This window comes from Schistocerca nitens, chromosome 2, assembly GCF_023898315.1.
Source record: "Schistocerca nitens isolate TAMUIC-IGC-003100 chromosome 2, iqSchNite1.1, whole genome shotgun sequence".
Lineage (NCBI taxonomy): Eukaryota > Metazoa > Arthropoda > Insecta > Orthoptera > Acrididae > Schistocerca > Schistocerca nitens.
In genome coordinates, this window is record NC_064615.1 from 72,124,845 (window position 1) to 72,144,269 (window position 19,425).

The 19,425-nt window shown below is 40.6% G+C and overlaps 1 protein-coding gene across 2 annotated transcripts in view; it reads right to left on the bottom strand.

The window, feature by feature from the left end:
• Positions 1-11,974: 11,974 nt before the first annotated feature.
• The window catches only part of LOC126235729 (protein crossbronx homolog), a 157,484-nt gene continuing 150,033 nt past the window's right edge, over positions 11,975-19,425 (bottom strand). For both annotated transcript variants that reach the window (XM_049944505.1, XM_049944504.1), the window contains 2 exons: positions 16,267-16,435; positions 11,975-13,824 (listed from right to left, as the gene is read on the bottom strand). In XM_049944505.1, the coding sequence (XP_049800462.1) occupies positions 13,741-13,824; positions 16,267-16,435 (253 nt within the window). In that variant the 3' untranslated portion in view covers positions 11,975-13,740. The remainder of the gene's footprint in view (positions 13,825-16,266; positions 16,436-19,425) is intronic.

A 19,425-nucleotide genomic window follows, 5' to 3' on the forward strand; every position in this document is an offset into this window, starting at 1 on the left:
GGACTACAGCTCCAAACTTAGGGAGTTCAATTTCATCTGTCTTATAATTTTTCCTGTGGCTTGCTTCAACTCTGGTAATATCTTGTTAATACGAATAATGCTAAGTTACTGCATGGTTGGAGTGCATATTAAACAGTATGTCCTCTTGCATAAGCCAGTTTGAAGGTCGTAAAAAGGAGAGGGCATACCACCAGAACCAAACACAATAGTACACTGTGTTGTTCAACTCAACTTTTGGTTTGAGGACATTTTTACCCTGGCTAATAGAAAGAATACAGGATGTCAAATAAATCTTTTTATTCTGTAAATAAGTGTTGGATTCTGTCTCAGGAATAGCGCCATTGCTGTTGCATGCTGAAAGTCTGTGAAAGGTGAACAAGATGCTGTACGAGGTGCATTCAAGTTCTAAGGCCTCCGATTTTTTTTCTAATTAATTACTCACCTGAAATCGATAAAAGTGGCGTTACTTCTCAACGTAATCGCCCTGCAGACATACATATTTTTCACAACGCTGACGCCATGATTCCATGGCAGTGGCGAAGGCTTCTTTAGCAGTCTGTTTTGACCACTGGAAAATTGCTGAGGCAATAGCAGCACGGCTGGTGAATGTGCGGCCACGGAGAGTGTCTTTCATTGCTGGAAAAAGCCAAAAGTCACTAGGAGGCAGGTCAGGTGAGTAGGGAGCATGAGGAATCACTTCAAAGTTGTTATCACGAAGAAACTGTTGCGTAACATTAGCTCGATGTGCGGGTGCGTTGTCTTGGTGAAACAGCACACGCGCAGCCGTTCCCGGACGTTTTTGTTGCAGTGCAGGAAGGAATTTGTTCTTCAAAACATTTTCGTAGGATGCACCTGTTACCGTAGTGCCCTTTGGAACGCAATGGGTAAGGATTATGCCCTCGCTGTCCCAGAACATGGCCACCATCATTTTTTCAGCACTGGCGGTTACCCGAAATTTTTTTGGTGGCGGTGAATCTGTGTGCTTCCATTGAGCTGACTGGCGCTTTGTTTCTGGATTGAAAAATGGCATCCACGTCTCATCCATTGTCACAACCAACGAAAAGAAAGTCCCGTTGCGCGTCAACATTGATTGTTAACATGCCACACGGGCAGCCATGTGGTCGTCCGTCAGCATTCGTGGCACCCACCTGGATGACACTTTTCGCATTTTCAGGTTGTCGTGCAGGATTGTGTGCACAGAACCAACAGAAATGCCAACTCTGGAGGCGATCTGTTCAACAGTCATTCGGTGGTCCCCCAAAACAATTCGCTCCACTTTCTCGATCATTTCGTCAGACCGGCTTGTGCGAGCCTGAGGTTGTTTCGGTTTGTTGTCACACGATGTTCTGCCTTCAATAAACTGTCGCACCCACGAACGCACTTTCGACACATCCATAACTCCATCACCACATGTCTCCTTCAACTGTCGATGAATTTCAATTGGTTTCACACCACGCAAATTCAGAAAACAAATGATTGCATGCTGTTCAAGTAAGGAAAACGTCGCCATTTTAAGTATTTAAAACAGTTCTCATTCTCGCCGCTGGCAGTAAAATTCCATCTGCCGTATGGCGCTGCCATCTCTGGGATGTATTGACAATGAATGCGGCCTCATTTTAAAACAATGCGCATGTTTCTATCTCTTTCCAGTCCGGAGAAAAAAAATCGGAGGCCTTATAACTTGAATGCACCTCGTAGTACTTAGTAAATGTGCTGTGTACTTTCGGGCCATAATGGCATTGCTGTACTTTGATTTACTTCATGGACAGATACATAATGCTGAAAGCATATAATTTGCAACACAGTGTAGTTCAACAATGAACACAGATTAAAGGAAGAGTTAAGGAGCTTCACACTGACGTGAAATTTAACTGCTCCAATGCTGTCATTATTGCATTAAAATTACCCTGCATGCTTGCTGCCACATGGAAGTTGAGGGAAGTAGACAGCTAGCAGATATCACAGTGTTTGTGCATATAACAAGCCGATAAACAAGACTGATTTGAAACTCAGTTACATGTAATATTTCAACAATCACTAACCCTGCATGTCACTTCTGCTTCCATAGCTGTATTTGCACTGACCACAGTATTTTCTGCAAGATCATATTAACAGCAACATGAAAGCTTCAATACCAGTCAGTCTGATTTGATTTCTTCCACTTCAGCTACTCACTGTCAGTTCATGTAGCCATTTTAATGCTTTCATAGTGGATAATGGCTGTGGACCCCAAACTGAAAGTCCAGCAGATTCATACAGTACACAATCATATTCAATTCATATCCAGATGAATGTTTTACAGAGCTGTGGTACAATGGGGCCAAGTTTGCATCCCAGTTCTTGCCAATGAGGCACACTAAGCTGTTTGGTTCCTTTAGCCATCTTCACTTCAGTTATGTAAGCGTGGATGTCTGGAAAACCTCATCCAATACAAGTCCAAGAAATCTTAGTGAATTACTAAAACTAATAGTGGCATCCACTATTGAAGGCTTAGGGAAATTGCAAACACAGAAAAGCCGAGCTGTTACAGAATATACAAATCACTTTTTGAGCCTATACCATAAGCCCAGTCTTCAGGCCCTGTAAGATTCAACTACAGGTGAAAAGCAGTGATTGCGAGGCTGTAATAAGAACAAAAACCAGAGTGATATTGTCCACAAATAAATAGAAGTGGATTGTGTTCACTTGTAATTGGTATCCTGCTAACAGCAATAACAAAAGCCGAGGAAACACAATTCTGTGGAGGAAATTGGTCAGAATACGTATTACCAACTCAATACTAAAAATACCATTCAGTGGGGAAAGGCCACAATTACATGGAAAGATGTCAACTAAACTCTCTTTATGAAATTAAAGAACACTGTTATGTCTCCAGCTGTTATCAAGTGCTTTCTCTAAGTCAAAGAAAATACTTCTAAACTGTTGTTTTCACATGAAAGGCTTTTCTGTCTATGCTACAGACAAGAGAAGTTAAGTGCACAACGTTAATCAGTAATCACTAAACCCAGAATGAAAACTGTTGATTAAACAATGGATTTCTAGGACCTACAGTAGGCAGTAGTTAATTATTTGATAAGTATGTTTCCTACCCAGCAAATGAGAGCTTTTTGATTACCTGCAGAATAATTGAAATTACTTGCTAATAAACACTTAATTCCCCCCCATGAACCATGGACCTTGTCGTCGGTGGGGAGGCTTGCGTGCCTCAGCGATACAGATGGCCGTACCGTAGGTGCAACCACAACGGAGGGGTATCTGTTGAGAGGCCAGACAAACGTGTGGTTCCTGAAGAGGGGCAGCAGCCTTTTCAGAAGTTGCAGGGGCAACAGTCTGGATGATTGACTGATCTGGCCTTGTAACATTAACCAAAACGGCCTTGCTGTGCTGGTACTGCGAACGGCTGAAAGCAAGGGGAAACTACAGTCATAATTTTTCCGGAGGGCATGCAGCTTTACTGTATGATTAAATGATGATGGTGTCCTCTTGGGTAAAATATTCCGGAGGTAAAATAGTCCCCCATTCGGATCTCCGGGCGGGGACTACTCCAGGGGACGTCATTATCAGGAGAAAGAAAACTGGCGTTCTACGGATCGGAGCGTGGAATGTCAGATCCCTTAATCGGGCAGGTAGGTTAGAAAATTTACAAAGGGAAATGGATAGGTTAAAGTTAGATATAGTGGGAATTAGTGAAGTTCGGTGGCAGGAGGAACAAGACTTTTGGTCAGGTGAATACAGGGTTATAAATACAAAATCAAATAGGGGTAATGCAGGAGTAGGTTTAATAATGAATAAAAAAATAGGAGTGCGGGTTAGCTACTACAAACAGCATAGTGAACGCATTATTGTGGCCAAGATAGAAATGAAGCCCATGCCTACTACAGTAGTACAAGTTTATATGCCAACTAGCTCTGCAGATGATGAAGAAATTGAAGAAATGTATGACGAGATAAAAGAAATTATTCAGATAGTGAAGGGAGACGAAAATTTAATAGTCATGGGTGACTGGAATTCGTCAGTAGGAAAAGGGAGAGAAGGAAACATAGTAGGTGAATATGGATTGGGGGGAAGAAATGGAAGAGGAAGCCGCCTTATAGAATTTTGCACAGAGCATAACTTAATCATAGCTAACACTTGGTTCAAGAATCATAAAAGAAGGTTGTATACCTGGAAGAATCCTGGAGATACTAAAAGGTATCAGATAGATTATATAATGGTAAGACAGAGATTTAGGAACCAGGTTTTAAATTGTAAGACATTTCCAGGGGCAGATGTGGATTCTGACCACAATCTATTGGTTATGAACTGCAGATTGAAACTGAAGAAACTGCAAAAAGGTGGGAATTTAAGGAGATGGGACCTGGATAAACTGAAAGAACCAGAGGTTGTACAGAGTTTCAGGGAGAGCATAAGGGAACAATTGACAGGAATGGGGGAAAGAAATACAGTAGAAGAAGAATGGGTAGCTCTGAGGGATGAAGTAGTGAAGGCAGCAGACGATCAAGTAGGTAAAAAGGCGAGGGCTAATAGAAATCCTTGGGTAACAGAAGAAATATTGAATTTAATTGATGAAAGGAGAAAATATAAAAATGCAGTGAATGAAGCAGGCAAAAGGGAATACAAACGTCTCAAAAATGAGATCGACAGGAAGTGCAAAATGGCTAAGCAGGGATGGCTAGAGGACAAATGTAAGGATATAGAGGCTTGTCTCACTAGGGGTAAGATAGATACTGCCTACAGGAAAATTAAAGAGACCTTTGGAGAGAAGAGAACCACTTGTATGAATATCAAGAGCTCAGAAGGAAACACAGTTCTAAGCAAAGAAGGGAAGGCAGAAAGGTGGAAGGAGTATATAGAGGGTTTATACAAGGGCGATGTACTTGAGGACAATATTACGGAAATGGAAGAGGATGTAGACGAAGACGAAATGGGATATAAGATACTGCGGGAAGAGTTTGACAGAGCACTGAAAGACCTGAGTCGAAACAAGGCCCCGGGAGTAGACAACATTCCATTAGAACTACTGATGGCCTTGGGAGAGCCAGTCATGACAAAACTCTACCATCTGGTGAGCAAGATGTATGAGACAGGCGAAATACCCTCAGACTTCAAGAAGAATATAATAATTCCAATCCCAAAGAAAGCAGGTGTTGACAGATGTGAAAATTACCGAACTATCCGTTTAATAAGTCACAGCTGCAAAATACAAACGCGAATTCTTTACAGACGAATGGAAAAACTGGTAGAAGCGGACCTCGGCGAAGATCAGTTTGGATTCCGTAGAAATGTTGGCACACGTGAGGCAATACTAACCTTACGACTTATCTTAGAAGAAAGATTAAGAAAAGGCCAACCTACGTTTCTAGCATTTGTAGACTTAGAGAAAGCTTTTGACAATGTTAACTGGAATACTCTCTTTCAAATTCTGGAGGTGGCAGGGGTAAAATACAGGGAGTGAAAGGCTATTTACAATTTGTACAGAAACCAGATGGCAGTTATAAGAGTCGAGGGGCATGAAAGGGAAGCAGTGGTTGGGAAAGGAGTGAGACAGGGTTGTAGCCTCTCCCCGATGTTATTCAATCTGTATATTGAGCAAGCAGTAAAGGAAACAAAAGAATAATTCGGAGTAGGTATTAAAATTCATGGAGAAGAAGTAAAAACTTTGAGGTTTGCCGATGACATTGTAATTCTGTCAGAGACAGCAAAGGACTTGGAAGAGCAGTTGAACGGAATGGACAGTGTCTTGAAAGAAGGATATAAGATGAACATCAACAAAAGCAAAACGAGGATAATGGAATGTAGTCAAATTAAATCGGGTGATGCTGAGGGAATTAGATTAGGAAATGAGACACCTAAAGTAGTAAAGGAGTTTTGCTATTTAGGGAGTAAAATAACTGATGATGGTCGAAGTAGAGAGGATATAAAATGTAGACTGGCAATGGCAAGGAAATTGTTTCTGAAGAAGAGAAATTTGTTAACATCGGGTATAGATTTAAGTGTCAGGAAGTCGTTTCTGAAAGTATTTGTATGGAGTGTAGCCATGTATGGAAGTGAAACATGGACGATAACTAGTTTGGACAAGAAGAGAATAGAAGCTTTCGAAATGTGGTGCTACAGAAGAATGCTGAAGATAAGGTGGGTAGATCACATAACTAATGAGGAGGTATTGAATAGGATTGGGGAGAAGAGAAGTTTGTGGCACAACTTGACTAGAAGAAGGGATCGGTTGGTAGGACATGTTTTGAGGCATCAAGGGATTACAAATTTAGCATTGGAGGGCAGTGTAAAAATCGTAGAGGTAGACCAAGAGATGAATACACTAAGCAGATTCAGAAGGATGTAGGCTGCAGTAGGTACTGGGAGATGAAGAAGATTGCACAGGATAGAGTAGCATGGAGAGCTGCATCAAACCAGTCTCAGGACTGAAGACCACAACAACAACAACAAAACACTTAACTGATGAGCAGCTGACACTCTTTTGGCAAAGCTGCAGGAGAGCATGCGATCCTTTACAGGGGAGGTCCCCAGCAGCACAATCGACTTTTTGAAACTATCTATACGGTGATGTAGGTTAAGATCCCATGTATCTCACACTGCAACCCTTCATCCTGGTGGCCCCTCGTTTGTGAGTAATAGACAAAAAATAAAAAATAAATAAATAAGTAAATAAAATCAGAATATTGTATATTCAGCACCGTTAAAAAAGTTGCATTATACAGTGTGGTAGCATGGTGCAATAGATAGGAATAACAGCTCTGCATGTAGGAGGATGGGGATTTGAATCTCAAGAGGTGCAGTAAGGGTCTTTTTTTTGTTTTTAAATCTTTATCGAAATTACCTCAATCATTATTTTTATTCACTTAATTGGTTTAAATGTAATTTTTATTTCCATTCCTTTGTCACATCATTTTAATCACTGTATGAACTTTTACATTTGTTTCATTTTTTCTTTATATCATTCTTTTTCCAATTGGCATTTATGTGAATATGAATTATATTTATCTACTAAAATATTTAATTATTTGAAACTTCCAATCTATTATTCAAAAAACAAAAGATAAACATTTGAAATATAACTTAAAAGCCGACTGCACTATAGAAAAAATAAAGCAGACGAAAACTTAAATGAAAGACAGGTTTATAAGTAAAGCGAAATTCAAGCAAAATAAACAAATACAATGAGGCAATAATGTAGATGAAAAAACAGGGTGATAAAACAAAAAAACTAAACTGAAATTAATACATAAAATTAATTAAAAACATATGAACCAAGATTTAAACTGGATTCTGAAATCTTTTTTCGTCAATTACTCGCAAACAAGGGCCCATTAGGGTGAATGGCTCCAGTGTAGATAGTTTCAAAAAGTCAACAACACCACTGGGGATCTCTCCATGTTAATTTTAAAAGAGGTATCATACTGCCTGCCAGCATGAATACACAGACCACTTTTCTGTTCAAATATTACAGAGCAAAAATACAAGAACTTGGTCTGATATTGGGCTTAGTTATTGGAGCTGCATTGTGAGCAGCAGGCCATGCAGATTGCGGCCATTAGGGATGAGTTAATTAACTTTTTAATAGCTTATCTCTTCATTTTAAGATGACATATCAAACATCATTTGTGGCTGGATAAACTAAATGATTAGCTATGTTATAGCTTCATGAAGCAAAATTTATTTCAACAGTTATTTGTTTCAAATTTTTTAAACATACTGTTTTTATACTCACAGGATTAGAACTAACATATACAGTATTAGTCTAAGAATTTTGACAATAATTCTTTGCATAACTGTCAGCCGTATTAATAGTAAGGCACAGAATTGTGACAAGTAAAGCAATTAGATACGCTCTAATTTCTGTGTAAATACTCTCTCTCTCTCTCATACTCTCTCTCTCTCTCTCTCTCTCTCTCCCTCCCTCCCTCCCCCCTCTCTATCAGTGTGTGTGTGTGTGTGTGTGTGTGTGTGTGTGTGTGTGTGTGTGTGTGTGCGCCAGAGGCTGACAGATGACAATAGCAGGAGTGGCGAGGATCACACTACAGTACAGCAGTTGCCACCCAGCTTTGAGTAAAGAAGTATCTGGGGAGCAAAAGAGGTGGAGACACAGTACAGTCACCTAACAGCATGGAGTTCCAGTTTACAGTTAGTGTGCCCAAAACGTGAAAAAGATATGAACTGTATCCATCAGTTGCCTTTTTGCTTTCATTCCTCACTGAAATATTTATATTTTTGCACATCAGGTCTACTGCAATTAATATTAAGATTCCCTATAAAATACAGTTATCAAGGAATTACCACATGACACAGTATTTGTATTATCCTTTGAAGAATAGCTGTTGACTGTTGTTTGTAGTTTCTCATTTTCTTTACAAACTAGATAAAATGAAAAAGTTATTTTATTTCTATTTGAATGCAGTGTGTGGTTTTATTTTATTTTATCAGTAATTGCTGCATGACGCTAGAACCAGTGTTTACTCCTTGTTTCAACAGTGAGTGCTATTTGGAACTGAGTTACACTTGTATCGGCAAAACATTCACTATACAGTCAGTTTCATATTATAGGGCACCAGTCATTCTGCGTCATTAAAATTCTCAATATAGGCCCAAATAGTGCTTGTTGACCCAAGATAAACTTTTAATTTTTATGATACACTTGTGAACTGGAGGTTGAAATACTTTCTAATAAACTTAAATACTTTATATAATAATGGAATCAGCATTTTGGTCTCTCTTAGATGACTTCCAAGCCCCATGCCGCCAATGTGGGTTCAGCACCTCAGTTGGGTTTCCTGCACTCTCAGGGTACTGCATTCATATTCTTGCATGTCAGCTATTAAAATTTCCTCATTACTAGATAGTCTCTTAATATTTATTTATTTTATCTTTGTACTGGGAGTTTTAACTAACAAGGTTACCAGAAGATCGACAAAAATGGAGCTGTACTTGAGGTGTGAGCAGAGGCACACAATGTTCAACTGACCCACAACAGCAAACTACCATCTTCTTTGAAATATGGTAGTTGGGGAAGAGGATACAATCTCGAAAACTTCTTTGTCTCCTTTGGTATCATAACCCAATGTGAGAAATGGGTGAACTGATCCCCCCCCCCCCCCCACACACACACACACAGCACAGACATATCATATGCGTTTTCAGCACTGATGAAGTCACACTATGTACCTTTTGAGATGTGGTGGTTCACTTTTTAAACAGCCAACTAGAAACACTTTAGCAAGGATGTGAAAATTGAGATATGGAGTGCACTGCCAAAGCCTGAGGAAAATGAAAACTTCAACGACCTAACCAAGCGAGGTTCAAGAACTGGATACCACAGGACAGAATATACATAAAACAGTTTTCTACATCAGTCACTTTCATATTCATAGGACAGAATATAATGCAGGACTGCTGGAGACTTCCAGATCTATAGAAGAAACTCCAAGATATCTACAAGAATAACCCATTTGCTGAAAATACCATACAAGCAATAGATGAGTTAATGATGCAAGCCATTGTTGAAAGCCAAAAGACAAAGTGGAGCAACCTGGTTGAAAATCTTGATATTCAAATGAAGAAATGTGAGGTTGGAAGCTGTTCAAGAACTTCAGCTGACTTTCCACAATCCAAAAACCATCTTCACTAAAGTGACTGCAAACCCAGTGGCAAGCCAGCTGCTGCAGGACAGCAAAACTAATGTTCAAATGGTTCAAATGGCTCTGAGCACTATGGGACTCAACTGCTGAGGTCATTAGTCCCCTAGAACTTAGAACTAGTTAAACCTAACTAACCTAAGGACATCACAAACATCCATGCCCGAGGCAGGATTCGAACCTGCGACCGTAGCGGTCTTGCGGTTCCAGACTGCAGCGCCTTTAACCGCACGGCCACTTCGGCCGGCAAAACTAATGTTAACAGGACTCAAGAGAATATAGCATAGGAAATGGAAAGTAAACATTTTCTTGAAAATATGTTCAGCATGGCTGGGCTGGAGTTGGCAATCTGTTACATGAAGTTGAACAGAACAGCTGATGTTTTCAAACTGCAGGTCAAACAAACTGAGAACTATGGGCTGAAAATCCCAAATGACTCCAGGATATAATGGATGCATGTGCTGCCAATTTGCAGCTTCTGAAGACGTGGAGGGAGACTGGGATGGTCACCCTATGGAAACCATGGAAGGAACCAAACCATCCAAACAGTTTCCAATCTTGTCACTGCTCTGCTATGCCTTCAAGATTCTATGCCTGATACTGCATATGATCACAAATATCACAGAAGAGAAATTTATAAACCAGCAAGCACCCTTCTGCCCTGGCAAATCATGTACTGACCATCTACTACACATGATGCAACTCATCAAGGAATGATTTGAATGAGAGAAGTTTGCTGGAGCGACCATCGTCCTGACAGCTGCTTATGACACTATCAGCAACCAAAAGCTGCAGATTATGCTATATGAGTTTACAAGCAATCACCATCTGACATCCTTGATTGATTCTGCACAGTAGGGCATTTTATGTCAGCCTCATTGGGAAGAACAACAGGAGGAGGAATCAGAAGAATGGCTTACCACAGGTAAACATCTTGGCACCAGTACTATAAAATGTTCACACAAAATACCAGTCAATAATAAATAACTTCAGGCAGTCCAAATACACTGACAATACAGCAGTGCTATCTCAAGATTCAAGTTCCTCAGAAGTAAAAGAGAAATGGACAAACTTGAAGCTTTATTACATTCTTAACCACCTGGAGTGAAACCTCAGCAAAAAATTGTTCTGCATGTTTCATCTAAATAACAGAAAAACATGGCAAGAACTAAATGTGATGTGACAAGACAAACAACTCCAGTGCTATTTGCAGCCTAATCTTCGATTGCACGCTGTTTAAACAACATTCCATCAGTACCAGAGCCAAGGTCTATGCCATGAACAATATGTCCCTGACAAGCAGGATCAGGGTACCAACCTACAATTTTCGCAGATGTCATTTACAACACTCTGTGTATCTACTGCTGAGCATGCTGCTCGTGCACATGCAAAGAAGGTAGACACTATGGTGAACAAGTCAGTGTGGATTACAACTGAGGCCTGCACATAACACCAGTACAGAAACTCAAGCCACTCATGGGCACAGCATTCCTCACCCATCCTTCCTCCCTATGTGGGACACTGCATCAGATTTGGAGAGGATGCAGGTGGAAACAGATTCCTGTCAAACAGTCCATGAATTGCAGCCCACTGGGAGATGCCTGTATTCCAGAAAAAGCTTTATGCATATAAAACAGTGTCTATCGGAAGCAATGGGTGGAAAGATGGAGGCCATAACTGGACAACCCAGACAACATTCCAATAGAAGACCTTACCCTGGCAGTGGGCTGCTTGGTGGACTAAAAGAATGTGGGTGTGAGTGCTGCACTGCAAGACTAGCAGGCTGAAGTGGGACCTTCTCCCAGATGTTTTGAATGTGGTGAGTTGTAAGATCCAGCCATCTGCCACAGATACTCATGCACATGACAAGAACATTCAAAGTTAATAATGACGCCGCTTCAGGCACAATTATCTGGAACCAACCTGCTTAAACAAGAACAGAAAATAAAAATGTGTATGAAATTTTATTCAATAAATCCTTTCCATCTTCTGTCCCTGCGAATTTCCAGTAATAACTTAGTTTTACGTAGTATGACGCTAATAGTAGAGTGTCAAAATAAAAGGCTGTTCTCCTTCCAGCAGGCATCAACTGCTGTAACCTTCAATGCAAAAAATTAATAGTATTGTATTCTTGTGCCTGAAGATGGAGCCTTGTAGTTTTCAAATTGACTGCAGTTAAACTGAAAAACAATAAATACAGTCATCTGGATAAAGAAATCGTGAAAATCTGTGAAATTGTGTTATTTTAACTATAACATATTGACATACATACTTGTGCTGAATGTTTATTATTTTAATTTTGGCATTTTATGATTCAAGAATTTGATGTTTCTGACTTTTCCTTTATAGAAGCTGTTGATATATAATGATGTGGTTCATTTTCATGTGACATAGACATACAGGCCAAATGGAGTAAAAATAAAATATTTATAATGGAGAGAATAGGAAGGAAGCATGAAACATCCAGCCTCAATAACACTAAGTTGTTCCTCTAATGTTTCACAGGAAACATGCAAGCATAGGGAGACAAAGGTACAGTGAAATCTGAACAATAATGGCAGCAATGTGCTGGATTTACTGTTCACTTATTTGCAATGTAGTACAATAATTGTTTTATCTCTTAGCTTAAAATGTCTAGGCAGCAGTCACAGAGTTAGACATGATAGCAACTGAAAAGATATAGTTCTCAGTAAATTGTATTGTTTTGGGCATTCATGCCAAAACTGAGTTACAGTCCCCAATACTTAGATCACAAAGCTTTGTGATGATATCATAAAATTTGATTTAAATTACAATGTTGCTTTGTACATGAAGCATTTAAAAATACAAAGCAGGAACTTTGAAACTTCATTTCACACAACCAACATACTAGTACAATACAATCTTTTAGCAAGTCATATATACTGTAGTTGCCATTTAATAAAATATACTGAGTTATCACTATAGGACATAGAAACACTGACACCAACAAAAATGAAATTTCTGATCAAATAAATAATGTATTTCATGTATTTTGGTTAACAGTAATACTGATAACAGTTTCATTACTTCTGGAGTATTGCTTCAGAAGAAAACACAGTCTTCATTGTAATCTATGCAACTCCTCTGCACCAGATATTTTTGTACTAAATTATTGTATACCTTCTGTAAACTGACAAATACTATCCTTTTTCATTAATATTATTTCTACAAAACTTACGAATCACAAAAGTTGTTTAAATTCTGCTGTTCTTGACACTTCTATGAAGGACTGAAAATTTGGCATTTCTGATGTATCTTGGCTCCCTGAGCAATCAAGATTCGTCATCTAGTTCACAGCATCAAATACAGGGTCTTACTAAAAACAGATTTTCACAAATGTCAACTGGGGGATAAAGAACTTTCAACCATGGTGATGAAATGTCTTTACAACTCTCCACAGCAATTTATAGCACACAAAAGATTTCATTAACTGATATTATACAGAAAATGGTAACAGTGTGAACCTCAAATAATACATTATACACTGTACATTGTGCGTGTTAGTCACCAATGGTATTATCAACATCATAAAATACAAATTCTCATGGCTGAAGCACAGAAGTACACTCAAACTTAACTATAAACACGTAAGACACAACTATGGTTGATTAACTGTACAATGGAAGACCAACAAATGTTATTGCTTAGATCATACATCCCCTAACACACACAGCTTTGCACACACAAGAAGAATATTAACTATAAATAACAACGTGTTATTTGTGTATCACTCGCAGGGTACATTAAAATGTAATGTTGTTTTAAAAGAATAACTTTACATTTGTTCAAAATTATTCTTCAGGAGACAGTCCATACCAGCACAAGAAAACCACAGAACTGGCATCAGACTGTATACATACCACCAATTGAATGTTTACCTATCTTAATAAATGTACGAAAACTTTGTTTTTATAAAACCCCAAATTCCACAATACAAAAATTATTTTATCCTTATTACAATATAAATAATTTTTAAAACTGGTTAACAATTACAAGACATAACTTCCAAAAATCCTCACCTATAAAACATTTTAGATTCTGATTTTTCAGAAGTATCTATTTCATACAAATATCAAGAATCTGGCTTCGAAAAAGGCTGAAGCGAACCTGGCTGCACCCATGACAGTCCACCAGACCGATTCTCATTGTTATTCTCCTGTGGAAAATATTTTCATGATGTTATTTCAGTATGGGAACACTGAATAATTAAATGATTTGCATTTCAAAAAGACAAGTGGGTGGCAAAGTAAAGTAAGTTAAAAATAAGTCCCTATGTGCTAACTGCAACACTTTTAACTTGTCTTATTTCTATGGAAGTTATGAGGAAAGAAAGAGAAACAGAATGAAGATGTACACCGTACAAGAGCACAAGACATTTTCAGTTACTCTTTCTGTTTGATATACTGTTTAGTTTACATTTAATATTAATTTTCATCCATATAACTCCAGTAAGCACGCAACCAAATTACACGTCAGAACTTTTATGTAGTTCATTTGTTAAGAGAAACTGATAACACCTGGGAAATGAGAATAAATACATGAAAGATCTTAAGAAGCACAGTGGAAGGAAAAGGCTACTTTGAATCCCGCATTTGATGCAAGAAAGGCAAATATCAATTTTTAATATGATTTATGATAAGTTCAGTCAATGAATGAAGATGTGACACAGCTTCTAAAAGGACTATGAATGAAACCTCAAGCTTTCAGAGATGTAAATTGTTGTTCACAGATAAAAGTGTAAAGAAAGTTGTCAGATACAGCATTAAGACAGCAAAACAACATTAACAATGAAAACAGCAGCCCCCAATGTTCCACCCCTTTCTCTGTTCCAACTTAGGAAAAGAAACCTATCACTAGGAGAAGAAACCTACATAGTTCAAGTTCAGTGTTTGTGTGGCTAGACTGTGGATGGCCAGAAAATGAGTCATAAGGTGTGTGAACAATATAAGTACGTAGCCAACCAATCACTGCTCATAATGGAGAGTATATTATAAAATCCAGGTATGGAGAACAGACTGCAAACTTCATTACACTCTCATCATGTTACTATTGTACACTCCTGGAAATTGAAATAAGAACACCGTGAATTCATTGTCCCAGGAAGGGGAAACTTTATTGACACATTCCTGGGGTCAGATACATCACATGATCACACTGACAGAACCACAGGCACATAGACAAAGGCAACAGAGCATGCGCAATGTCGGCACTAGTACAGTGTATATCCACCTTTCGCAGCAATGCAGGCTGCTATTCTCCCATGGAGACGATCGTAGAGATGCTGGATGTAGTCCTGTGGAACGGCTTGCCATGCCATTTCCACCTGGCGCCTCAGTTGGACCAGCGTTCGTGCTGGACGTGCAGACCGTGTGAGACGACGCTTCATCCAGTCCCAAACATGCTCAATGGGGGACAGATCCGATCTTGCTGGCCAGGGTAGTTGACTTACACCTTCTAGAGCACGTTGGGTGGCACAGGATACATGCGGACGTGCATTGTCCTGTTGGAACAGCAAGTTCCCTTGCCGGTCTAGGAATGGTAGAACGATGGGTTCGATGACGGTTTGGATGTACCGTGCACTATTCAGTGTCCCCTCGACGATCACCAGTGGTGTACGGCCAGTGTAGGAGATCGCTCCCCACACCATGATGCCGGGTGTTGGCCCTGTGTGCCTCGGTCGTATGCAGTCCTGATTGTGGCGCTCTCCTGCATGGCGCCAAATACGCATACGACCATCATTGGCACCAAGGCAGAAGCGACTCTCATCGCTGAAGACGACACGTCTCCATTCGTCCCTCCATTCACGCCTGTCGCGACACCACTGGAGGCGGGCTGCACGATGTTGGGGCGTGAGCGGAAGACGGCCTAACGGTGTGCGGGACCGTAGCCCAGCTTCATGGAGACAGTTGCGAATGGTCCTCGCCGATACCCCAGGAGCAACAGTGTCCCTAATTTGCTGGGAAGTGGTGGTGCGGTCCCCTACGGCACTGCGTAGGATCCTACGGTCTTGGCGTGCATCCGTGCGTCGCTGCGGTCCGGTCCCAGGTCGACGGGCACGTGCACCTTCCGCCGACCACTGGCGACAACATCGATGTACTGTGGAGACCTCACGCCCCACGTGTTGAGCAATTCGGCGGTACGTCCACCCGGCCTCCCGCATGCCCATTATACGCCCTCGCTCAAAGTCCGTCAACTGCACATACGGTTCACGTCCACGCTGTCGCGGCATGCTACCAGTGTTAAAGACTGCGATGGAGCTCCGTATGCCACGGCAAACGGGCTGACACTGACGGCAGCGGTGCACAAATGCTGCGCAGCTAGCGCCATTCGACGGCCAACACCGCGGTTCCTGGTGTGTCCGCTGTGCCGTGCATGTGATCATTGCTTGTACAGCCCTCTCGCAGTGTCCGGAGCAAGTATGGTGGGTCTGACACACCGGTGTCAATGTGTTCTTTTTTCCATTTCCAGGAGTGTACTAATAATAAGTTGATTGAAGCTATTGAATGAAATATTCCGAGATTTTGAAAAAGAGGACCATTATTTTTGTTTCCTAACCAAACCATATGCTAAGTAAATCTAGAAAGTTTACTTAACTAACCTTTATTCTAATGATGGACTCCCGGACTGGTCCATGCACTTCATGATCATATGGCTCAAAGCAAATGTAATGCAAATCATCTGTCGGTGGTGGATCATAAACATGTGCCTGGCTTTCTTTCACACATTCCTGAACTCTTTCTTGGAAAGCAGTTGGATTTTTTGAGTAACTGCCACAGAAGGAAAAAAAAGGATTATGTGTACACACTGATAAAAAGTTTAGTGGATTTCTTGCTGAACTGCAACATTTTTTCAGCTCTTTATTTTACATGCAGAAAAAAATTAAATTTCTTATTTAATATACTTTTTAAAGTGATACAGACTGCACATTACAAAATTATGTGTGCATCAGAATCAAACAAGAAGGAATTACAAGTGTCTTTAAAATACTGAGTACAAAATGTTATATGAGAACTTCAAGAAGAAAAAATTTGAAGCTTACATTAAATTTTCATTACTAATGGCTACTAGACAACACAGTAGTCAGAAAATAGGTAGTAATTCATTTGCTTAAGGAAACTGTTTGGAATTACATTGACACTTGTTTGAAATTCCCATGTTTGTATGTAAACCGTCTGTTGAACACCACGACTTCACACTTTGTTTCAGGCTCTACTTTCACAGCTTTAGTTCAGACTTTACTCAACATTGTAACTGTTCCTTATTTCACATTCTATTTCCATCCCAGGGCACGTTTTATTTCCCTGTGAAAATTCAAAATGCTTCCTGGTGCGCAAAAGGCACTTTGTTTTGTTTTACCTCACCTGTTGACTCAGGGCTGGGAATTATGTGTTACCCAGTCACCTGTTACGCGTCAGACACATGGGCCGGCTCTCAGGAGCATACAGGGAGGAAGAAGAAAAAGAGGAACGTCAAACTCCGAAGTGGAGGAAGGATAGGAGAAGGTGAATGAAGAAAGAAAAAAGGAACAGTGGAAAGTATTGTGATAATGACTACCGAAAATGCAGAATATGTTTCCAAAAACAGCCCACACATGTTCCCCAAGGGTGGGGAAAAAGAAAAGCAAAAGGATAGACATGCAGCATGGAAGGTAAAAGATGCTGAAAAGGCTGGGGCCTCATGGTAGCCAAGAACGAATCTGCCAAAGAGTGGCGAGCAAAAGGCATTTTGAAGATCTATGTGGATCTCTAATTAACTGGGGAAATCTGATGAGCAATTAAAGAGCTGAATGACACTTCATAAGAAATACTGTTTTGCAGTGAGCTAACTTTATATTTTGTATTTGTCTTTCAAAGTCTGTGTTCTACAGGTACATACTTAACATTGTTGAAGAACTCTGAAGCGGTATCTGGGGTGTGATTACCATTCTCAGTACTGAAGCTAAATGACAATATGAAAAACTATAAGAATAACAACTGCACTAGTCAGTTCAAGATATGAATGCAATTGCTGTTAACTACAGCAGTTACAGTGGCATATTTCACTATAATTTAAAGTGTGAATGTAAAATATGTATCAGTAAACATATTTGGTGTCCAAGAATGATGACTATAGCAGATCCCACTTTATTATTAATTTCATGACAAAGTCCATACAAATATAGTGTGTCGATACAACTGATGTTATAATAAATATATCTAAAAACACAGATGATGTGACTTACCGAACGAAAGTGCTGGCAGGTTGATAGACACACAAACAAACACAAACATACACACGAAATTCAAGCTTTCGCAACAAACTGTTGCCTCATCAGGAAAGAGGGAAGGAGAGGGAAAGACAAAAGGATGTGGGTTTTAAGGGAGAGGGTAAGGAGTCATTCCAATCCCGGGAGCGGAAAGACTTACCTTAGGCGGAAAAAAGGACAGGTATACACTCGCACACACACACACACACACACACATATATATCCATCCGCACATACACAGACACAAGCAGACATTTGTAAAGGCAAAGAGTTTGGGCAGAGATGTCAGTCGAGGCAGAAGTACAGAGGCAAAGATGTTGTTGAAAGACAGGTGAGGTATGAGCGGCGGCAAATTGAAATTAGCGGAGATTGAGGCCTGGCGGATAACGAGAAGAGAGGATATACTGAAGGGCAAGTTCCCATCTCCAGAGTTCTGACAGGTTGGTGTTGGTGGGAAGTATCCAGATAACCCGGACGGTGTAACACTGTGCCAAGATGTGCTGGCCGTGCACCAAGGCATGTTTAGCCACAGGGTGATCCTCATTACCAACAAACACTGTCTGCCTGTGTCCATTCATGCGAATGGACAGTTTGTTGCTGGTCATTCCCACATAGAAAGCTTCACAGTGTAGGCAGGTCAGTTGGTAAATCACGTGGGTGCTTTCACACGTGGCTCTACCTTTGATCGTGTACACCTTCCGGGTTAAAGGACTGGGGTAGGTGGTGGTGGGAGGGTGCATGGGACAGGTTTTACACCGGGGGCAGTTACAAGGGTAGGAGCCAGAGGGTAGGGAAGGTGGTTTGGGGATTTAATAGGGATGAACTAAGAGGTTACGAAGGTTAGGTGGATGGCGGAAAGACACTCTTGGTGGAGTGGGGAGGATTTCATGAAGGATGGATCTCATTTCAGGGCAGGATTTGAGGAAGTTGTATCCCTGCTGGAGAGCCACATTCAGAGTCTGATCCAGTCTCGGAAAGTATCCTGTCACAAGTGGGGCACTTTTGCGGTTCTTCTGTGGGAGGTTCTGGGTTTGAGGAGATGAGGAAGTGGCTCTGGTTATTTGCTTCTGTACCAGGTCGGGAGGGTAGTTGCGGGATGCAAAAGCTGTTTTCAGGTTGTTGGTGTAATGGTTCAGGGATTCCGGGCTGGAGCAGATTCGTTTGCCACGAAGACCTAGGCTGTAGGGAAGGGACCGTTTGATGTGGAATGGGTGGCAGCTGTCATAATGGAGGTACTGTTGCTTGTTGGTGGGTTTGATGTGGACGGACGTGTGAAGCTGGCCACTGGACAGGTGGAGGTCAACGTCAAGGAAAGCGGCATGGGATTTGGAGTAGGACCAGGTGAATCTGATGGAACCAAAGGAGTTGAGGTTGGAGAGGAAATTCTGGAGTTCTTCTTCACTGTGAGTCCAGATCATGAAGATGTCATCAATAAATCTGTACCAAACTTTGGGTTGGCAGGCCTGGGTAACCAAGAAGGCTTCCTCTAAGCGACCCATGAATAGGTTGGAG